The sequence below is a fragment of the Podospora pseudocomata genome, chromosome 6 (genome assembly GCF_035222375.1).
Source record: "Podospora pseudocomata strain CBS 415.72m chromosome 6, whole genome shotgun sequence".
In the NCBI taxonomy this organism is placed as follows: Eukaryota; Fungi; Ascomycota; class Sordariomycetes; order Sordariales; family Podosporaceae; genus Podospora; species Podospora pseudocomata.
In genome coordinates this window covers 3,126,856-3,147,188 of record NC_085890.1, presented here as the reverse complement: position 1 = coordinate 3,147,188, position 20,333 = coordinate 3,126,856, and the positions used below count along the sequence as shown (strand labels likewise).

General features: G+C 50.4%; 9 protein-coding genes across 9 annotated transcripts; 5 read left to right on the top strand and 4 right to left on the bottom strand.

The window, feature by feature from the left end:
- Window positions 1–686: 686 nt before the first annotated feature.
- QC762_0099150 (uncharacterized protein) lies at window positions 687–1,754 on the bottom strand (the record flags this gene model as incomplete). Its single annotated transcript, XM_062884174.1, has 1 exon — window positions 687–1,754. The coding sequence occupies one exon, from the start codon at window positions 1,752–1,754 to the stop codon at window positions 687–689; it is 1,068 nt and encodes a 355-aa protein (XP_062741039.1).
- A 107-nt stretch (window positions 1,755–1,861) lies between these two features.
- Window positions 1,862–2,998, bottom strand: QC762_608010 (uncharacterized protein; the record flags this gene model as incomplete). Its single annotated transcript, XM_062892482.1, has 1 exon — window positions 1,862–2,998. One exon carries the CDS (start codon window positions 2,996–2,998, stop codon window positions 1,862–1,864), a length of 1,137 nt encoding a protein of 378 aa, XP_062741038.1.
- A 453-nt stretch (window positions 2,999–3,451) lies between these two features.
- Window positions 3,452–5,307, top strand: QC762_608005 (uncharacterized protein). The gene is made up of 3 exons (XM_062892481.1): window positions 3,452–4,703; window positions 4,771–4,987; window positions 5,108–5,307. The coding sequence occupies exons 1-3, from the start codon at window positions 3,533–3,535 to the stop codon at window positions 5,124–5,126; spliced, it is 1,407 nt and encodes a 468-aa protein (XP_062741037.1). The 5' UTR covers window positions 3,452–3,532; the 3' UTR covers window positions 5,127–5,307.
- A 2,369-nt stretch (window positions 5,308–7,676) lies between these two features.
- QC762_608003 (uncharacterized protein) lies at window positions 7,677–10,512 on the top strand. Its single transcript, XM_062892480.1, has 4 exons — window positions 7,677–8,205; window positions 8,301–8,847; window positions 8,898–9,101; window positions 9,160–10,512. Exons 1-4 carry the CDS (start codon window positions 7,780–7,782, stop codon window positions 9,504–9,506), a joined length of 1,524 nt encoding a protein of 507 aa, XP_062741036.1. The 5' UTR covers window positions 7,677–7,779; the 3' UTR covers window positions 9,507–10,512.
- Window positions 10,513–10,921: 409 nt separating this feature from the next.
- Window positions 10,922–11,614, bottom strand: QC762_0099110 (uncharacterized protein; the record flags this gene model as incomplete). The annotated part of the gene is made up of 1 exon (XM_062884173.1): window positions 10,922–11,614. One exon carries the CDS (start codon window positions 11,612–11,614, stop codon window positions 10,922–10,924), a length of 693 nt encoding a protein of 230 aa, XP_062741035.1.
- A 517-nt stretch (window positions 11,615–12,131) lies between these two features.
- QC762_608000 (uncharacterized protein) lies at window positions 12,132–12,926 on the bottom strand (the record flags this gene model as incomplete). The annotated part of the gene is made up of 1 exon (XM_062892479.1): window positions 12,132–12,926. The coding sequence occupies one exon, from the start codon at window positions 12,924–12,926 to the stop codon at window positions 12,132–12,134; it is 795 nt and encodes a 264-aa protein (XP_062741034.1).
- A 2,865-nt stretch (window positions 12,927–15,791) lies between these two features.
- QC762_0099090 (uncharacterized protein) lies at window positions 15,792–16,826 on the top strand (the record flags this gene model as incomplete). Its single annotated transcript, XM_062884172.1, has 2 exons — window positions 15,792–16,192; window positions 16,307–16,826. 2 exons carry the CDS (start codon window positions 15,792–15,794, stop codon window positions 16,824–16,826), a joined length of 921 nt encoding a protein of 306 aa, XP_062741033.1.
- Window positions 16,827–17,956: 1,130 nt separating this feature from the next.
- QC762_607970 (uncharacterized protein) lies at window positions 17,957–18,336 on the top strand (the record flags this gene model as incomplete). The annotated part of the gene is made up of 2 exons (XM_062892478.1): window positions 17,957–18,254; window positions 18,326–18,336. The coding sequence occupies 2 exons, from the start codon at window positions 17,957–17,959 to the stop codon at window positions 18,334–18,336; spliced, it is 309 nt and encodes a 102-aa protein (XP_062741032.1).
- Window positions 18,337–18,852: 516 nt separating this feature from the next.
- On the top strand, window positions 18,853–19,921 carry QC762_607967 (uncharacterized protein). The gene is made up of 2 exons (XM_062892477.1): window positions 18,853–19,093; window positions 19,166–19,921. The coding sequence occupies exons 1-2, from the start codon at window positions 19,000–19,002 to the stop codon at window positions 19,780–19,782; spliced, it is 711 nt and encodes a 236-aa protein (XP_062741031.1). The 5' UTR covers window positions 18,853–18,999; the 3' UTR covers window positions 19,783–19,921.
- The last annotated feature ends 412 nt before the right edge of the window (window positions 19,922–20,333 follow it).

Sequence of the window (20,333 nt, the reverse complement as noted above, 5' to 3'; positions counted from 1 at the left end):
GCTCAGGCACGGGTTTGAAGATGCTCAGCTTCCCCGCTCCTATCACATGAAGTCAGATTTTCCCCCTCCATCAGAAGATGATTCAGCAGTGGTGTTTTTCCGGGTCCGGGAAGTAAGGCGGCCAATCAGGGGTGCTTGTTCCATGGGAGGAGGGTGTGTGAGAGCTGATCTTGTCAGCACCTTGTGTCTTTTTTTCGATCTTCCGGGTGGGGCTCAATATGCGAGGAATCCGCGTGCGGGAGGCTGAGTTGGCGGGTGAGCTTGGCGGGTGCCTGGGTTGCATTGGGGAGCCGTTTGGGAAAGGGTCTTGAAGTCTCACGGCACTCCTTTCTTGGGCGTGTCTACAGACGTCTTGACGTGCGGCGAGTATGGACAAGGTAATGCTGCATGTGATATTATCACCTCAATGCGGTCCGTCTTGCCCTTTTGAACATAAGCCGTCCCGAAGGGCTGTTTGCATTGACGTTTCCCGGTGATTAAGGTATACTTTCGCCAATGCTTTGATTCCAGTATCAAGCTCGACACTCCTCGTCTTCGATAGGCCATCTGCCAGCATTCATGTAAATCGATGGCTCTAGACCGCCGGACCCGTGCCCTCTTCAGCAGTCTGTCTATACTTCGACTGGACAGTACTCCACATACTAAAACCCAAGGTCACAACTCCTATGGAAAGAGAAACTGCTTGATCAAGGCCGGTGATCGCCGCTGGACTTCTGGTGCCGTAGAACGACACTCCCTGGGCCAGGAACGGAGCCCTTTGTGCGTATAATCCTGATACAATGAAGCTCGCCACATAAAACAGAAGAAGGATAGGGCCACGAAGCCAGCCTGAACCACAGTTCTTGAAACTCTTGGAGAATGTCTTGATGGCCTTTGACATCACGAAACCTCCACACCGACAGGACAACATCCTTGACCCGAATCAAGAATTTACTGAAAGGTAAAATCAGGAAACCGCCGATCTTGCCAGCGTCTAAAAGTCGAGACATATCCAGTCGATGCGCTGGGATGATGCGACTTGACGAACCATCCCCCCTCATTCCCCACGCAAACTTGTCAACGAAATTCAGCCAAGGTGACGAGCATGCAAACGCTGTTGACATCAGAACGTAGTAGAAAAATAGCCGAACACCCCCCTTCAGCAACATGACCGACTCCGTCCACATGGTCAGCAGCCATACGCAAAAGATCCAAGACGCGCTCCAAGGCCGGCGTGTCCCAGCAGCTGCAAACAAGAGAATGATTCCCAGCTGAACAAACTGGTTACACACAGCCAGGGGTGCTTCTACCGCCCGGTAATACCGGTTGATGCTCGCGGTGTCAAAGTCGTGGGGACACGCGAGCCAGATGCGAAATCGAAGTGACTCGTCAAAGCAGCCGTATTGTTCCCATCGGTAGGGTGGTGCGGAGAGGATGAGGTGCAACGCGTGGCCTGATGTCACGGCTGGGAAGGCAAGGGCTGCGATTAGATCGTTGGTTAAGGTGTCTTTGCCGTGTTGGTTGTGGTTGAAGAGCCAGGTGATGGTAACGGAGGCTAGGAGGCAGTACCAGGATGCCTGGGCCGTAGAGGGATGAGATGTCGGAGAACTCGTCAGTGTTTGGCAGGGAAGACATCGTATGGTGAGTTTAGACTTAGAAAGGGTACGGTGACAAGATGGGCAAAAGCAGGTGATGGTGGGGTTAATATCAGCTTGGGCTTGGTGTCTTAACGATAATGTTATGGCCTGGGATTGGTTTTTGTGGGCGAGAACCATGCGGCGGCGGTCATCGCACTCTGTGATAGGACAACCACTGTTCAGGCTTTCCAGGATGCAGAAGGCACCTATGTTGGACATATTGGGGCGGGCGAGATGTCTCATTTCTACACCATGTTTCTTTCTAAAAGCTGTCTTCCTGCCGCGCTACTCATGAGTATGCTCCTGACAGTCAGTCCTTGACCACTCGCTAGATCCTCATCGATTAACCCCCGTTTCTCTATGTCAGCTTGCCATTTCACCCTCAGTGCACCCCAAAGACTGAAGCAAAGCGTCAAGATACCTATAGCCAAGGAAACCGCCTGGTCCAACTCGGTGATAGTGGCCATGCTTCTTGGTATGAAGAATAACAACCTCGTTTTTCCATGCTCATCAGCGATGTATGTTGTCTCCTCAAGCCATCCGGTGGCTGATAGTATTCCGACCATCAAGCCACCCGGCGCCAACACTGCTGAAGGAATAATCGTAAGCCACATCGTGAGCCTCTCTACTCGTTGTGCGTTTGCTATCTTCAGGCTCAACGTCTGTTCCATTTCTGTACGGGTTGCGTCGCTAATAGCAACAAGTCTCCGGAGTCTAAAGTCGACAACCATCATTCCGATTACCAGCAGCACCACGAGGAAGAAGGTCAACATGACAAGGATTACAACCATTGTCACGAGAGAGTTGAACAAAAATGGGCGGCCAAGATTCGACGTAGCTGCTTCGATGCCAGCAGTCTGAATGAAGAGACTGATCTCGGTCGAAAATGCCAATAGGCCGGCAACCACCACAGCGAAAGCTCTGCGAAATCCCCCGTTCCATGCCGCTATTACAAACATCGTAAGAGCCACACTGGAGAAGGTTTCACACACATTGAGCGGCGCTTCTACTGCGGCAGCATACCGGATGGCTGCTTGTGACGAGCTTGTAAATAAATTGGCCCCGTCGATAGATGGTGCTTCCTCGCCTAGCTCATCCTGGCGTTGACGGGAGAAAACAAGGTAGAACAAATGCCCGGCTGCGATTGATGGAATCGCGAGGGCGGCCATGAAGTCCAGGGTGATAGTGTCCTGTTGGCGGGATCTCGGGTTGAGCGTCCATGTCACGAGCACGGCAGCGATGGTGAATAGCCAGCAGCTGATGTTTCCAGGGCCGTAGAATGATGACACTAAGGATAGCGTGTCGTTTGTATCATCGGGTGACGACATGGTGGCGGTCAAGTTGGGATGGGTCTGTCTATCGAATGAGGAGGTCGAGGCCATGGACGTCCCACGGAGAAACTATGTGCGGGGTTATATGCGATAGGCCGCAATGATAATCGCGGTCTGGGACTACCATTCCCTGGGGAGCAAAAGATTGTGGCGGTGCTTGACAACGCTGATAGGCAGTTGCCGGTCAGGCTTTCGAATAGGCGGAACAACCCAAATCCGTGTACATTCCAGATAATAACGGGAAGGGACAATCCGGCATCATATTGGCCTCACTCCGACGCCGTAAGTCTTGCAGTTCTAGCTAGACTAAAGTAAAATACATGGATAACTCCTGCTCTCTGGATAGGTAAGGATGCTGTCTTGCATGTGCCACCTTGCACAACATGGAGGCTTCGATCGTAATTGGCTCGAGTGTCCGGGAGAGTGTCAACTACAGCCTCATCGTCGGGTACTAATGCTTGAGCCCGAACTGGAGCAATTGCTGCCGTGTTCCAGGCTTGCCCTCTCGTTTTGTGTATAAGAGAATCGAACTCACCCTTTGACTTTTGCCGACCTTCATCCTTCGGTTCACCCAAATTCGCGACAATGAGCAGCACTCGAAGAATAGTGACATTGATGTCCGACTCGGACTTGGACTCCGAACCTGGATCCGGCCCCTCAGTCGAAGAGTCTCTGCCATTACATTCAACGACCAACACTTCAGACAGAGTGCAAGCCGCCGTGCTACAATCAGACTCTGAACCCATATCGGAACCCCAATCAATCCCCTCACTTCAGAAGCGTCTTCCATTTTATCCACCACGCGCTCCAATCCCAAACGACCATCTGCAAAACTTCCGGAGCAACGACATTCCCCGATATCTCTTCCGTGTATACACACCAAAGTCATGCGGTGAGACCACTACCTCGCACGTTCGCCCACTGTCTACAACGGCCCCAGGGCACCCGGAACCCCAGTGTCTAGATATCTTCGCTTCATTCCATCCTGACATTGCACATCGCTATCCCGACCGGATTACCTATCCGTCAGATACTGCTAAGCTTCTGAGAAGACATTTCAACTTCGCCTGTTGGCCAAACGCTAGCTCAGATTGCCCGTTTGTCAGTTGGAGCAGCTCGCTGCTTTTTGCCCTGCATTATGCGCTTTGCAGAAGCGCATATTTCGACCATCGTCGCGACCACAACGGCAAAGTAGCTCCTGGAGTTAGGACCAATTGGAAAGATGTAAAAGTCCTCTTGCTCGACACCACCAAGTTGCCTCGACGCACGTTCATTTGCGAAGTAGAACTTCTGCAGTTCTTTGTTTCTTACGAACCCGACAAATGCCAGTCGGAAGAGAAACTGTTGACCTTGAAGAAGCTGCTCAACCTACGGCTTCAACGCCACAACGAAGGCTATTATTACGGGGAGTACCTCTCGCAAGGTGACCTGAATATAGCAGGTGCCTGCGTGCAGACGGATCTTGAGTCACTAAAAGACCGTGGCTTATTCCGCTTGGTCCCAGTGCTCGGTGAGCAATGGCGATGGGGGAAGAATCTCGTCCGCGGTGGAGGTATAATTTCACTTCGCAGGAAGCTTCACAGCTCGAATAACCCTGCTTCAACGGAAGAAGTTCTCCAGGCCATCCACCTTGGCGAACTGTTTCACTCTCGTCACTTGGACCTCACAGTACCTGCGGCTGCTATGTTTCTTGCCCTCAAAAAAAGAATTCGGCAAGACCCCGTCATTCTCGGCGTCTTCAAGGAAATGTTTCAAGGTGAGTATATTCTCTTCGGAGCGGATTGTGATGACTCTAAAAAGATAACAACTTTCACTTCCTACAGCTGATATCACCGATGTCTACCAGCTAGTAGATACCAGCTTTCCCACCGAGCTGACGCTCCCGGAGGTCACGCAGTTCAGGATTCTCATCCAAGACATCCAAGAACATTTTGACTATTTGGAATATGTGGATGGAATGTTTTCTGATGATGACACGGAGCACGACGAGCCCACCGATCTAATCGTGGACGCAATGGCGCATTTGGACTTGCCCTCGGAGTAAGCAAGCACTGTCCTTTGTCACTGCCCTATTTGCACTCTCATGTGCCCTTCGCCAGATTTGAAGGGCCATTGGGATGTCAGCACGGACCGAACATGAACTGACCAAAGGCATACCAGCACCGATAGCTCTTCCTAAGTTTGTGCCGGGTTGAAGGCGAGATTTTGATAATCTTCCAGATTGACTGCAATGGGTGAAGTTGGACTTTGAAAGACTGAATTGAAGGCATGGATTGGGTCATTAAGCACATCGTTTTGTTTTGTTTGAAGAGCGCCTTTACGAAGCCCTCTGTTTACCTTATCTAACACCCCCCATCCATATTGAATTTGGCTATGTTTCAAAGGATCATTATTTAGCGTTAAGGGATATCTAATAGGTCTTCAAGAATAGTTGAAAGACGTGGAAATACAGTTAATAATGCTTAAAGGGTAATTAAAGCTTTAAAAGATTGTTAAAAGGGCGTTAAAGGATAGTTGAAAGGCCCTAGAAGATAGTTTATAGCGATTTAGTGGATTGTTGACATGGACTGGAAGTGCGATACCGACCAATGCTTTTTTCTTTTGTTAGGTTATTTACAGCAACCGGTCTAAGCCCAACCAAGTGCGCAGGTATTATTATTCGTGACGCAACTCTATTGGACCGAGTGTATGGCCTGCTGCCAGATACGTGCCGTTCAGGCACCTAGCCGACGACACACCATTTGCGTTTGCTGCTTTGTTTGTCTTTTCCACTCCCTTCCACACATATCAAGCCAAAGGTTCTTCCATTAAGTTCTTCCATTGACCTGAGTGCAATCTGGCTTACCCCAGCCTCACCTCTTTTTCTTCTCCATTCATTCAGCACCTAGGAAGAATCACCGCAGCCCTTCGCACAAGTCGAGCACCTTAGACAAGGTCACCATGGAGACGGCCCGCAACAAACTGATACCATGCTACAAGATCCAATTCCTTTCGACCCTCTTCCACCAAGAACACACGATTTCTTCCGAAATTTCTGAAGCGAGCATATTCCACGATATCTATTTCGCGTGTTTACACCCAAATCCCACGGAGAAACAACTGACGGCTACGTCCGCCCGCGCTGCACAACGGAGTTTTCACGGGAGTCCCAACAGCTGGATATCTTCGCCTTGTTCTACCCTCATACTAGAAAGCGATTCCAACACAAGCTCACCGACCCTCGACATACCGCCGAACTTCTGAGGAGCCATTTGACCTTCCAGTGTGGATCAGACTGCAACTTTATAAGCTAGAGCAGCTCGCCTCTCTTTGCGCTGCAGTATGCGCTGTACAGAATGGAACACCTCGATCACTTGCGGGATTTTCGAGACCAAGTCAAACTTCTGATTCTCGATACCACAAAGCTACCCTCGACGACCTTCATTTCCGAGCTGGAACTACTCAACTACTTCCAGCAGTAAGAGACCTACGAAGGAGATAAATCCCTCAGGTGGCTGCATGATATTCGATACAGCAGGGGTGGTGAGAGTGGGAATTACTTTGGGGCATATCGCTCACAAGGTGACCTGAAAATCTCAGGTACCTGTGTGCAGACAGATCTCGGTGCACTCATTGACTAGGTCTTGTTTTATTTGCTTCCTGAACTCGGTGAAGAGTGGCGCTGGAAGTCTCGGGTTGAAGATGGGGGCATCCTGTCGCTGCGGCAGGTGCTGACGCTCAGTCATATGCATCGCAATGTTCACGGCTTATACAGATTGGTGGAAAGGGAACAAGCCTTTCTCGCCATCAGGCTGGGCAAACTATTCACTTCGGGTAAGTTCGACTTTACCGTTCCCGCGGCTGCCATTTTACTCGCCCTCAGAAAAAGAGACAATCAAGATCCCATGATTATGAATGTCTTAAGAGAATCATTCTCCGGTAGGTATCTCTATCTTCATTACGGGAAAAATTAACTGTCTAGACTTCAAGCAGATGAAATCAAAAGTCTTCACCTGGTCCATATGAAGGCTCCAATGGCGTTATGGCTTCCCAAAGTCTGGCAGTTCAAAAGGATAATCGACGATCTGCATTGGCATTTTAAGTCGAGGGAGGAGTAACCTCTCTGATGGAATATGCCATAAAAGTTGTACTGGCATGTGTCAAGAATGTGCAGTGCCATCGAAAGTACTCTGATCAGGCCGAATGGTATACAAGAGGTATCCAACGGGCACATGGCCGGGACTTGAGGAAGTTTCTTTTGGGTTGGCAGAGTTTCGCTTTAGGCACCGCACGTATCGCTTGCGTTGGGTGTTTTTGTGGCTTGTTTTGAGCAAGGGGTTTGGAAGTTGTCCCGGTGAGAGATGCTTTTCAGTGTCGAGTCAACCAACAGGCATGATGTAGGTGGTATGTTGGGTTGTTTGCAGTGGCAAGCATACAAGACTCAGGAACCCAGGGGCCATGTCCACGCAATCAGCGAATATACCGCCCAACATATGGGAAACCTTCTTGTTTTTTATTCGAGAGTTGATGAATTCGCAAGGCTTGCCCCATTTTCTTGCTCGAGAGACCAGCACCGAGCTTTGTGTGGCTTTCTATCTCACCAACAACCGGCAACAACCGGTTTTATCTTGCAACCCAGTCCGGACAACCCAACTGCATGGTGTAGTGCTTACGGGCTGGGGAAACATGAAGCACTGTTCTTGAACGGGCGCTTCCTCCATGCTCCATGAGGCCCGGGGCATTGGTCGTTGGAACTATGCAGGTGCTGTGCCACCATTCTCGCCAGACTGTGCCGCCAACATCACCTTTTTTTAGCCCCCATCACAACACTTGCACATTTCAATCTCGGCCGAATGCCACCATATCAACAATGCACCGATCTGGGGGGGAAGCATAGTTCCCCAACGGGGCATTCTTTGGCGGACGAGACTTTGGACGTTCCACCTCCTTGCCGCAGCCATCTGTGTAGGTCGGGTGCTGGAAGCGACCACGAGATTGCTCTTCCCTGCAGATCATTGCTAGTTCCTTGCCTGCGCCGTTCAGCTCGATCCATTGCTCGCAATATCTTGCCTTGGTCCGCGCGTTCCCGAGCTCCGAGCTCTGCCTTCTTTTCTCATTCTGCCGCAGCGAGCAGTGGATCAACATCTCATTCTTGTGACGATCATTCTTCCTGGAGAGTTTGGATTCCTACAGAAGCTTCGAGGACAGCAGAAATCATGGAACTCTCAGCGAGCCAGAAGCTCAACTCACCAGCTGCCGTCCCTGTGACGAATTTCATGGTAAGCAAGCAGCCCACGTTGCACGGCCGCTCGGTTATGCTCGCTTCCATACCCAAATCCTTTCCACAATAGCTGACGCCTCTTTGTGCATACAGGCAGGTTCCTGGACGGCCGCCTCGATAGCTGCTATCTTTCTCAGTGTTCGCCTCTACACCCGCCTAAGAGCCACACGTCGACTGTTCTGGGATGACACCGTCCTCATATTCGGCACCGTTTTCGTTATCGCAGCATCAGCACTATGGCAATGGGCAGCACCGAAGTTCTGGTTTATATTAGCTGTAGGATCGGGAACGGCCTTTCCAACAGACCTGCAACAGTTCATGAAGGATGTCGAAATCACCATGCGGGTCTTTTTTGTCGAACAGATCTTCTTTTACAGCACATTGGCTTGTGTGAAGCTCTCACTTCTCCTTTTCTTCAGGAGGATTGGCTGGCACATGACAAAGATCAGAGTCGCTTGGTGGTCGGTCCTGGGATTTGTGATGGCAACATGGCTTACCTCCATCGGCGATTCTCAGTGGGGATGCTTGGTTGCGAAGGGCTTTGATATCATGGCTCAGTGTACTGAGCCTCCGGCTATCCGTTATGCCAACCTAACGCTCAGGATTAATTGTGCCTTGGATGTGTTGTCTGATGCTGCCGGTAAGTTTTCATCTCAAGCTTGTCTGGCTTGCGGGTGCTAACAATGACAGTCTTGTCCATCCCTGTCATCTTGATCTGGGACTCCAAACTTCGGATGGCCAAAAAGCTGGCCGTCATTGGACTATTTTCCCTCACACTTCTCACAATGTTGGTCGCCATTCTGAGGGTAGTTGGCATCAGCTCGGCGACCTGGGCAAATGGTCAGGTTGATCCGAGCTATGTGTGGCTGTGGAGTTATATCGAAACTTGCATTGGTAGGCTGATCTATACTCTTTTAGAGAACCAAACACCCAATGCTAACCAGACCACCAGCAATTATCGTCGCATGTCTCACAGCCTTTCCCCAGCTCTTCGTCTCCAACAAAAAGCCCGCACCATACAAACAGTCCGGACCATCAAGCGGATCAGCCCCGCCCTCGGGATACAAGGGACCAGAAGACTCTGTCCGCATGGTGCAGTCATATGGTGACGCTCTTGACACGCGTGTTGATGAGGAGAGCTACGGCTGCTCCCCCACGGCGTTTGAAAGCCACAGCACCACCAACCTGAAGCCGGCCGGCATGAGCCAGCCCTATCCTGAGGTCGTGGAGTGGCATCACGTTTCGCCGATTACCAGCCCATACCAACAAAACGGGGAATACCAACAAAGATATCACTAATCATCAGTATTCTGTACAAACTTCCTTTTATACTCAGACTCAGAAATACAGCAGCGTTCAAGTTCAGCAGTGGCTTCCAATACTAATATTTGACCAATCAGGCATGGCGCCAGGCCATGACCTGGTCCGTCAGTAGCGGCACTTGTGCTCACATTGGCGCTTTGCTCTTTCCCTTTATCACTCTTCATTTTGGAATACATCGGCTTCATATTCCCCAAGTTTACTACCAGCTTTTCAACAAAACCTCTCCCAGCAGAATTGGCCAGGACACCATGACCCCCACCCAAGTTCCCCCTCTCGCCCTCCCCAAAATCCCCTACCTCCTCTGGGGCATCATCGAGCCCCTCTGCTTCCTCAGGGACCTCTTCTCCTCCGTCCCCAACCTCCAACCAATCCACGTCAAGCGCCTGACCCTCCTCCAAACACTCTTCACCTTCATCATCCCCCGCTCCCGCGACGTCACACTACTAAAGCGCTACCTCTGGGTGATGCTCCTTGTCAACGACCTCCCCTGGGTCGTCCACCTCTATCTCGAAGGCTACTACCTCAACGACTGGGAGCATTTCGCCGACAACATTCATGTTGTCTCTCCGCTCATGACGTCTGATAAACCGACGGGAAGCGTACTAAAAGACGATGGGACGCCAATGACGGACAAAGAGAAATTTCTTCATGAAAGAGCTACTGCGTTTGTGTGGGGGTTGGTTTGGTGCGCTTTTTGGTTTCTGCTTAGGTTCGCGACGATGATGGGGCGGTTTGGAAAGATTGGTGGCAGGGTGGTGGATGAGGCGAAGGTGGGGGGGGATAAGTCGACGGAGGGGACGGTGTTTTCGAGGAATGGAACTGCGGAGGACAAGGAGGTGTACACGCTTTCGTTGAATAAAGATAAGGTGATGAAGGGAGTGACGGTTTAGATTGAGGCTATCTAGATTCGTATAGAGAACAGGGCGGTGGAGGTAAAGACTAATGTCCGGTCGCGTGAGCAACACAGCATCAAATTTCCAACGCAAGTTCTTCCCCATATCGCAGCATAACCACGATCGTGATGAAAAAACTGGGAGCGTCTCTTTGAGTAGCGTGTCATCCTTGGTCCAGGTGCCATGCCAATTTTCTCTGTATTGTTTCAAATTGACCGAATGCCCCGAAGGGCGAGGGAAAAAAATAAGAAAACTTTCAAAAGTTGGGAGGGTTTGGATGGATTAATAGATGGAAGATATTGGTCTATGCAGGCGTGCAAAATTCAGAAGTGTGTGCGCCGTGGCTGGTTACCTGACTTTTGAGTTTAACACCACCAAGCCCAGGTGCGTAGATATCTAGTACCCCAACCCTCATCCTAGTACACTAACCCTCAGCTCCCAACTCCAGTGTGAACAAATCCCCGAACACCGTCAACCCCAAACATCTCTCTTCAAGACTTAAGACCGAGAAGTGGCCCCAATAGCAGCCACACAATGCCTACAACCAGGCTTGACATTCGGGTTGGCATGCCCACAAGGCGGCAAGTAAGTGTTGCCATTCGTAGTAATCGGATAGACACTCCCACCCATGTTCTGCGCCTGTGTTCCCCTGTGGTCATATGCATAGTTGCTAAACACCGCCGGCTCGGCACACTTCTTTTTCTTGTCATGGTTTGCCGGAACAGCACCGTTCAACGCAGGCGCCACGCGTGCGTGATTGTTCCGTGTCGGTCCTGGGGGGTTGCCCTTCAGCGAGGTAGAAGCATACATGACATTTCCATGTCTCGGGTCAGAGTTCCCAGGCCCGCCGTAGACTGTTCCGGGGGCGACGTAGGTGGCTGCTGCACCGGGCATTTGGATGTTGGAGGGGATGTTTTGGTATTGTTCACGTTCGGCGGATGAGCCTGGACGACCGTTGTGGGTACGGGCGTAGTTGACTTGGGTGCGGGCGCTGTCTGCAAAGTGGGAGGTCAAGGCGGCCTGGGAGGCATGAGGGATGGGCTGGGCGTAGGCAACGCCATTGCCATAGCCGCTGAAGCTTTGCGTTCCTGGGTTAGCTTGGGCGTGTCTTCCGGTATTGTAGGAGGCTACGTGACCGCCAGTGGTGCCGAAATTGCTGTAAGGGATGGGCTGCTGCTGGTAAGGGTTCATTTTGAGTTGAATAGATTAATGGCGCCGTTAACAAAAAGATCGAAGTAAAGAGAGGAAGCCGAATGCCAGATTCAGCGTTGGTTCTTGTGGATGATAACCTGAAAGAGAATGAATGGATGGAATGTGATGATCAAAAGTTCATATTTTCTGGCTTTGTAGGCAGCTTCATGGACATTTTGAAGCTTTTGACGTTGTATGGCTTCTCCGTCAGTCCAATATTGTCAGCCACCTACATTTTGAAACCGGCCATACATTGGGCGTGCGACGCCAGTGCTGACTCATCGGTGTTTGACAGTCAGATCGCAACTGGGACTCCATCCAAGACTTCAACACGGCTTAGGCAAGACTTCCCAATCTGACCGCCAAGGATCAGCTACGGGGAGTTTAGACTTCAGCCTCAGAGCGGCCCGTGATGGCACGGCTGCGGCAGAGCGGCCATGCCTCAAGCCAAGAAGCCGCTTTCGACAATTATAGACACTCAAATCCAAGACAATCGTGTAGCACCACATTCCATCTCTTAAACCAAACTCTTCTCAACAACTTTCCACCTCCTTCCACCCACACCCATAACCTCATCCCCAACCTCCATCTGCCCCCCAACCTCAGTAACAAACTCAACCGGAATCACCCCCTCCCCCCCCTTCAACCCCCCACTCCCAATCCTAACCTTCTTCTCCCACTTTCCTCTTTCCCCCTCCCAAACCCACCTCTCAACCCTCACATCCTCCTCATCCCTCAAAAAACCTTGTACATACCCCCCCAACCGAACCACCATCCCCCTCCCCACCCTTTCGACCTCCCCTTGTTTCCCCCCCTCCCCTCGAGCCCACCCCTCCTCCCCCTTCAAATCAGCATCATACTCCAAAACAACACACCCCACTCCCTCCACCGCCCTCACTTCCCCAGCCACCCACATCTCCTCGTACCCCTCCACCCTCCCACTAGCGGGGTTCACCATCCTCCCCCTTTCCAGCGTCAACTCGGGGTGTCCCTCCACAGGGTAATTATCTCCCTCGTCAGCCCCAGCATCCCTGTCATTGACCCGTGAATCAATCCAGTGACTCCAAACACAATGCGAATACTCCACTTCTTTCGTCTTGGGGTTCAAAACCGGGGAAGAAGTCGACGTGCCTGCGATAGCCCACTCTAACTGCTCTAGCGGCAATTCCGAGTCTGGACGGGTAGGAAGCGGGAGGATGACTCTGATATCGACAAAACGACGTTGGGGGGAGGTGAGCACGATGACGGACGTTGGTGGTGTGGGGGAGTGAGGCTCCCAGCGGATCCATTTGCGGATGGAGATGTCCGCCATTTTTTTCTGGACTATTGGGTGGATTAGAAAGGCCTTGTGGCTTCTGAGACAAGAGGTCTTCAATAATGGGGTTTTTTGATGGCTTCAGTTGGGAGTGTTGCGGCTTTGATGGCCTCCTAAGCGTGAATGCGGGGTTGCAAATGTCTAATGACTGATTGGAGCTAAGACGAGATGACCTGACAACCCTAACCCCTAGCATGCATAAGAATCACCCCTACAAGCAATATGTTTTAATAAAGGTCGGCAGACAACATGGTTTTCTTCTACAAATTACAGCTATGTTTCAGAGCTTTGTTCCATCTACCATACCCTCCTCAGGTCCACAATCCACATACAAATCTCAAACATGCCGTACATCATTCAACCATGCCTTCTCACCGATACGCCTTCTTGTGATCCTTTCAGTCAATCTTCTGACACTTCTGACTGCAATATCTCGCCTTCTTGCACTTTGCGCACTTCATCAGCTCCCCTCCATCATCTGTCTGCGCACTGCTCCTTTCCCCTTCCCCGCACAGGAATACTCGGTATCGTCTGCCTCACGGTACTGGCAGGAGCCACCACCAGCGTCGGTGACGGAGTGGGCAGCGAACTCAAGACAGGCGGCAAAGGTAGCTCATTCACCAACGAGCTGGCAAACACCAGTGATGTTGCCGCCCGCACACAAAGCTTCCTGGCATGCTTCCACGTGTTCCCCATATAGTCCAAATGATAGCCTTCTGGAAAAACGCCCAACCCAGAGTCACAAATAATTTCCTCCCCTGTCCCAATACCAAGCGGCCGGGCCATTGCCTTCCCACCCGTAAAGTACTCGCACTCCTCCTTGTGCTCCCACTCCCTACATCTTTCAACCATCGAACCAAAACCTCCTTCCACAACCTCAGCTCATCCAGCGTCACATTCACCCCAACCAGCTTGTTCGTCTTCATCATGTCCCGAATAACCCTCGCATGCTGCTGTGCAAGGTTATTCCTAGCCGGCATATTAGCCGCATCAAGAACTATCGTCCGATTAGACAGATCAAGCCTCATGGCCGGCACGAAAATAGCTATGTTAACCTCCTCCGCCTCCTTGCAATTCAACGCAAATACACTACCGCGCAATCCCTCACCCTTAGCGTCTTTGACTCCGGCGAACTGCATTATGATAGTGAAGAGCGAGTCCTTAAAGTTAACATGAGCTCTCTCCTCTTTGGACGTTGGTTTCCACGGATTTTCGCGAAGAAGTCTTTCGTGGCTGGACCTCATATACCCTGGGTGTATACCTACCCAAGACAATGTGGTGTAGTTCCTCTCCTCGATGTTGATGGCTGGGAGGATAGCGAGGTTAAGGCGGGGTATATTCCAGGGGGTTAGGACTGGCCGAGGACTAGCTTTGCTTCCTGAAAAGATTATTGTTACAACCTGCACCGGAAGTGGATACAGACTGCAAGGCAGTACGCCGAAGGTGAATATGACAGGATGATCGAAGGTTGTGACAAGCGTCTCAGACACGGGTTCACTGTCAACAACAGGTTGTTCTAACAAAGAGCTACTGAGAATAGATTGTAGACAAATGAACTTGATTGCTTGCATGAGGAATCAGATTCCTCGACATGGGGAGCGCCGGGCACTCCCCCCTATTTATGTGAAGCTATCTACATATGTTTCTGAAGTATCTTTGTACCTTGCTCAGTGTGCTCAGTGTGATCAGTGGTCTTGGCGCACTGAGCAGACTGAGCAGACTGAGTAACTCCTAATTGGTTGCACGGGGGCTTATGGGTCTTTCCATCCCTGGCCCAATGATTGGCTGAGGTGTCCAGCACCTCGGGTACCACCCAGTGGTTCCTGTACAGAGGTATTACGCTTGGGGCGTAACAGTTAGGTACAGAGGTACTGAAAGGATAGAGGTTTATATATACGGAGGAACTGGGTAGTATAGATAGACAGTTCTGTAGTATGCAATTCAAGTCACAGTTGGGTTCTCGACCAACCCGAGTTTAAGGAGTGGATGTATGGAAAATCCAACAGGGGGAGATTCTTTACCTCAGTGGAATGCCAGGTTCCGATAAGCACATATCTTTCTTTTCCTCTAGAGAATACTACGGCAAAGTGCTTGTATAGCTTCTCTATGAACTTCTTTGTACATTGACTTGCTGACACTACCCCCCTGTGTTCCCTGTGTTAGGCAAGACCACTCTGGTATCGCGAGTCATTGAACGCGTTAGGTCCGAAGAGGATATTCTTGGAGGTAGTCTTGCCTATTTCTACTTCAAACACAGCAGGGCCGGCGTTGTCAATAAATCAGCAATGGAACACATGCTTCGTGCCTTCCTCGACCAACTTCTCGAACAAGATGATGGGCTTCTAGGGCACATTCAAAAGTCCTGTGATTCCGTCCACAGGCCCGACGACTTTCGGGAGCCACTTCTCAAGTCCCTTGTCCAAGACTGTGTCGTACTACAGCATCGTTGCTGGATTGTTGTGGATGGTTTGGACGAGTGTGACAGTGGCCGTCACATTGACGAATGTGAATCATCACTCGTGCCCAGTTGGTTCCTGGACGAGATCTTGAGAACTTACAAGGCTGGTAACCTCTCCTCAGTCAGGCTACTGGTAGCGGGACAAAGGGATGGCTATATTGATAAATAGTTGATCGGTCAACCAACTATTAACCCGGACAGCGCAAGGTCTCATCTCTGCGATCTTAAGACTTACGTTACTGCCATGGCTACCAAAATTAGGGATCGGTTTGAGATTCCTGACTCTAGGGCAAATGAGATCACTGAGAAGGTTACCTTAACTGCAAATGGTACGTTTGAAATCCTCATTAAACAACAGAACTACAAGCAACCTGGAACAAGCAAGTTGACGGCCGCTCGCAGGAATGTTTCTTTACGCGAAAGTGGTACTGGACAATCTTTATGACCAGGCATCGGTGGCCGATCTCAATGATGAGCTCTCCGAAGACAACTTTCCGAGGCAAATGAATGCGGCATATGATCGGGTTGCAGCTCGAGTACTTGACCGATCTGGCCCGAAAAGCAAGACAGCTCGAGCCATACTGGAGTGGTTGGTGTGCTCCCCCAGGCCCTTGCGGTGGCGCGAGATTCAGTCAAGCTTTTGCATCAACCTCGAAAAACAAAACTGCGATATTGATCGTCGTCGGGTAGATAGCTGCAAGGAGTTGTGCAGATCACTGGTTGAACTCAACCGCTGCGAGTATCTCAAACAGGCCGCATCGGAACACGAGGCCATAGTCGGTCTGGTACACAACACTGCCCGCAGGTAAGATTACATTTTTCTGTCCTGTGTTTCAGCAGTCAATTCCTGTGAGTCTTGACATGAAGCAGCTATCTGATACAATCTTGGAGGGTATCTTTGTCAATGGCTCATGCAAAGATGGCCCTGTTTTGTACCTAATATTCTGTCCTCGCCGGCTTTCAACACCCGCGTTTACCCAACTGAAAAGATCGCGGCTTCAGCGGTAACAGGCTATTACGGACTTTTTGATTACGCGCAATCCTATCGGAAAGAGCATCTACGACAGATGACAGTGTCCAAAGATGAAGTCGATGCCAATATCAAGAAAAGAGTGCTTGATTCTGCACAACACCTTTTCACACAGGGGCAGGATAGCTCTCCAAACCCAGAACAGCTTCATGATAACGATAACGCAAGACCAACACCTGTCACAAGTCAGAACGGCGACTCCGGTACAGCCAACACCAGCCCGTCGGACGACATGACTCTACACAATGCTGTCACCACCATCAGACACACAATAGAAAACATTGACCAGACGATCCTCACCGATCGCGAGCGCAAAGTACTCTTGGAGCTCAACGGCTCTGGAAGATTCAAATGCAACAGATTGCAATGCTCCAAGTTTTCTGAGGGGTTTCCCGAGCGAGATGAGTGAGAGCGCCACATCTCGAACCATGAAAGGCCTTATAAGTGCTCTGTACCAGATTGCTTCGCCTCACGAGTTGGGTATACCTCACAAAGGGATCTTGACAATCATTATAAGCGATTTCATTCGGCCGTCTCGGATGATGAATCGTTATTTCCATCATCTCGATCCGCCAAGGACACCACTATATGGACTGCTGCTGCTGAAGGTAATCTTAAGCAAGTCAACTTCTTTGTGGAAGCTGGGCATCCCGTTGATGAGCCAGACATAACAGGCGGAGCCATAACTGCGCTAGTGATTGCGGCGCGAGGTCGACACGCAAGTGTCTGTCAATATTTGTTACGACGGGGTGCGAATGCATACAAGACACATATCGCCATATCAGCCCTCGAGAAGGCGATCAGGAACGAAGACCTTGAGATAGTCCGACTCTTTCTTGATTGGCACGCCGAGTTGGCAGCTAACATTAGCCATCTCGCAAACCGACGCTCGGCATTGCGTATTGCCATCATGATTGGGAATCTCGAACTGTTTGAAACGTTGCTGGGGTGCTTTAGGCAAAACCTCAACTTAACTGACATAACCAGTGTGATAAACATTTTAAGACTCAGGACTACCGCCAGGGATGAAGCCTCGTTGCGGAATACACTCTGCCGCATCACCACCCAGGTATCCTGTCTACATAGGATTGTCAAAGAATTATTTCCGCAGTTATACGACCCGGCACATCAATCACCCCAACTCTTACCCCTCCACATTCTGGAACGATCACATTTCCACGTCCTCGAGAGCCTGCGAAGCGCGGTGGTGTTGAGCTACTGATCCCGCGGATCTCGGCCCAATATTCATGAAAGTTGCCCCAAGAAGCGATACTTCGTGGCTGAATTCCTTCTCGACCTCCTCCACTCCCAACGTTTGCTGGAGCGTGATTCCTTTGGCCTTACCCCTTTGGAGACTTTAGCTTTCGAATTAGAACCCATTGACGAGGCTTTGCCCGGCCGCCTCGTTAGCCTCTCTCTCGCATCTTAAATATAACGAATGGGGCTGATGCAAATATCCTGGCTGACAACGGAAATCTTCCACTCCACAATGTCACTATCAAGTCGTCAAACCCCGACCGCAGCGCCTTGAAAGTCTTGATGGATCACACACTCAGATTGGACGAGAGAAATAACGATGACAAGACGCCTCTGGAAGTGGCGAAAGAGATGAGCAACCTCACCGCGGTTTCACTTCTGGTTGAATCTGGTCGCGCTGATGTCGGTGATATGACGATAGACGATGAGCCAGATGATGAGCCAGATGAAGACAAACTAAAGTACTGCACGTGTAACGGTATTAGCTACGGGACAATGGTGGCCTGTGATGGGGCAGAGTGTCAAAGGGAGTGGTTTCACTTGGAATGTGTGGGTTTAAAACACGAGCCTAAGGGCTCCGGTAAGTTGATTTCTAGTTTTAATCTCCATACAGGCTATCTGGGTAAGAGAAGGGCTAACCATAACAAACAGCGAAATGGTAGTGTGGTGAATGCAAGGAGCGGATGGCGGATATGTGGACTTTTATACCGTCGAATGTACCTAGTTGGCTCTACATTCGAAACCATCATGTGTATCACAACAGGTCTGAAAAGAAAAGCGCCCGAAGCAGTGGAAGCTGCCTCCCATAATGTACTCTGCTTATCAATTGTCAGACGTTGATACACCGATTCTCATCTCGGAGTCAGGTCGATACCGATAGGCAAGGTACCTATCTGATGAAGAAATGAGATGGTCAATTCGCCGATTGAAGGCGGGCCTGTCGGAGGAACGGGACTTCTGGATTCAATGCATGACCACCTCGGTGAATGGTGCTTGGAAGTTCCGGTACGAACCTGCCGTCTAAAACAGGTCCCGCGTTTTTACGCCCGTGGAAGACTCCGCCAAATGCTTATTTCAGGAGAGGCAGGCGCGAAATCTTGAACACGGCCGAAATGCCAGAGTGATGATGTAAAGTAGTGACAGCCGTGATCACAGGTGACAGACAGCCCGGCAGCTCCTCAGTTCTCTGGGTACAGATTTTGCCCCGATTGCTCATCTGCCAGCTCGTTCATATTCCGCCATCCAATCTCTTCCATCCGTCAATCAAGCTCCTCAATCAACCCAACTCCAACCATTGCTTTCAACCATTGTCTTCAACCATTGCGATGCTCAAGCTTTTGCTCCTCCTGATCGGCGCCACTGCCGCCGTTGGTTTCCCAGATGCGAGGAGACTGAAGGCAGTCGACATCACCTCTACTGGTAAGAGATCCAAATTTGGTTGAACTTGCATCTGTGCTTCGTTTCGTTTGACTGATATTGTGCGGTTCATAGCTGTCTCATTCACTTGGGAGTCTTCTACCATCTCCCAGTCAACTTCGACCGACTTGACTTCCTCTTCCATTTCCCAGTCAAACTCGACCGACTTGACTTCCTCTCAAGCTGTTCCCACCAGCACAACTGTCCGTCTCTCTGCTTCCGCCAATCCGACTGCCAGTCAGTACGTCCCCACGCATCCGACCTCCACCCAGACCGCTCCGGGGGAGGTTGACCCCGGCAGACTTTGGGTTTTGTACCGCAGAACCTTCATGTCGGGAGATCCCGGCTGGACATACCTGTGCTACTACGACATCTTCGAGTCCCATGTGAGCGTGAAGTATTTCAACCCTTGCCATCCGTACAACGCAACATTGCATCTTGGTACCGGCTCGGAATGCGACCCTGGATACCAGATGCCTATCCCACAATTTGATATCGGATTCAACCCTTTCGGCGTGAATACAAATTGTTCCTACCATCCAGACGTCAACCAGGTTGTTTGTGATCAGGGCCATTACCCCTGCGCCGTCTTCAGCCACGACAACTGGGTACACTGCATAGAGGACACCGACAGTCCAAATTATAACGCCTATTTCAGGATCCAGTGTGATTACTTCCCGGTCATGACGTAGTGATTGCGGACGGATGGCTATGGATGGTAGAAGGAGGTCTTGTTGAAACTGCAAGCTTGTGTATGATATAAGGCCACAAGGTGGATTTTGGAGCAAAACTCGACATCTGAGCTCATGAAATGAAATGAAATTTGCCTTAACGTTACAGACATTTGTCAAATGTGATGTCTACAATGTGTGGAAGAATGTGCGGTTCCACCCCACTCAGCCTTCCGTCCTCTGCCTGGTGAGAGTGGCGAAGGCCCAAAATGGCCTACGGCCTTACCTTGATATCGAGGCCTGGGCTACGATACGGCAAAAGTCTCACGGTTGGATGGTTTGGGGTATAAGATATGGGTGTGAAAAGGCTGGCTCTTTTGTGTGGGAAAAAGAATATAGTTGGATTAATAGCGAGAAGTGTTAGAGCTATATTATCCCTATTATCTGGGGTTTATTATATAGAAAAGAGTATAGAGTACTTCTGTGGTTTTTTAACAGGATAATACCTCTCCTTGCTCTTTTATGGCAACCAATGCTTACATTGGAAGGCTAGGTATGAAACTGTTGACCTG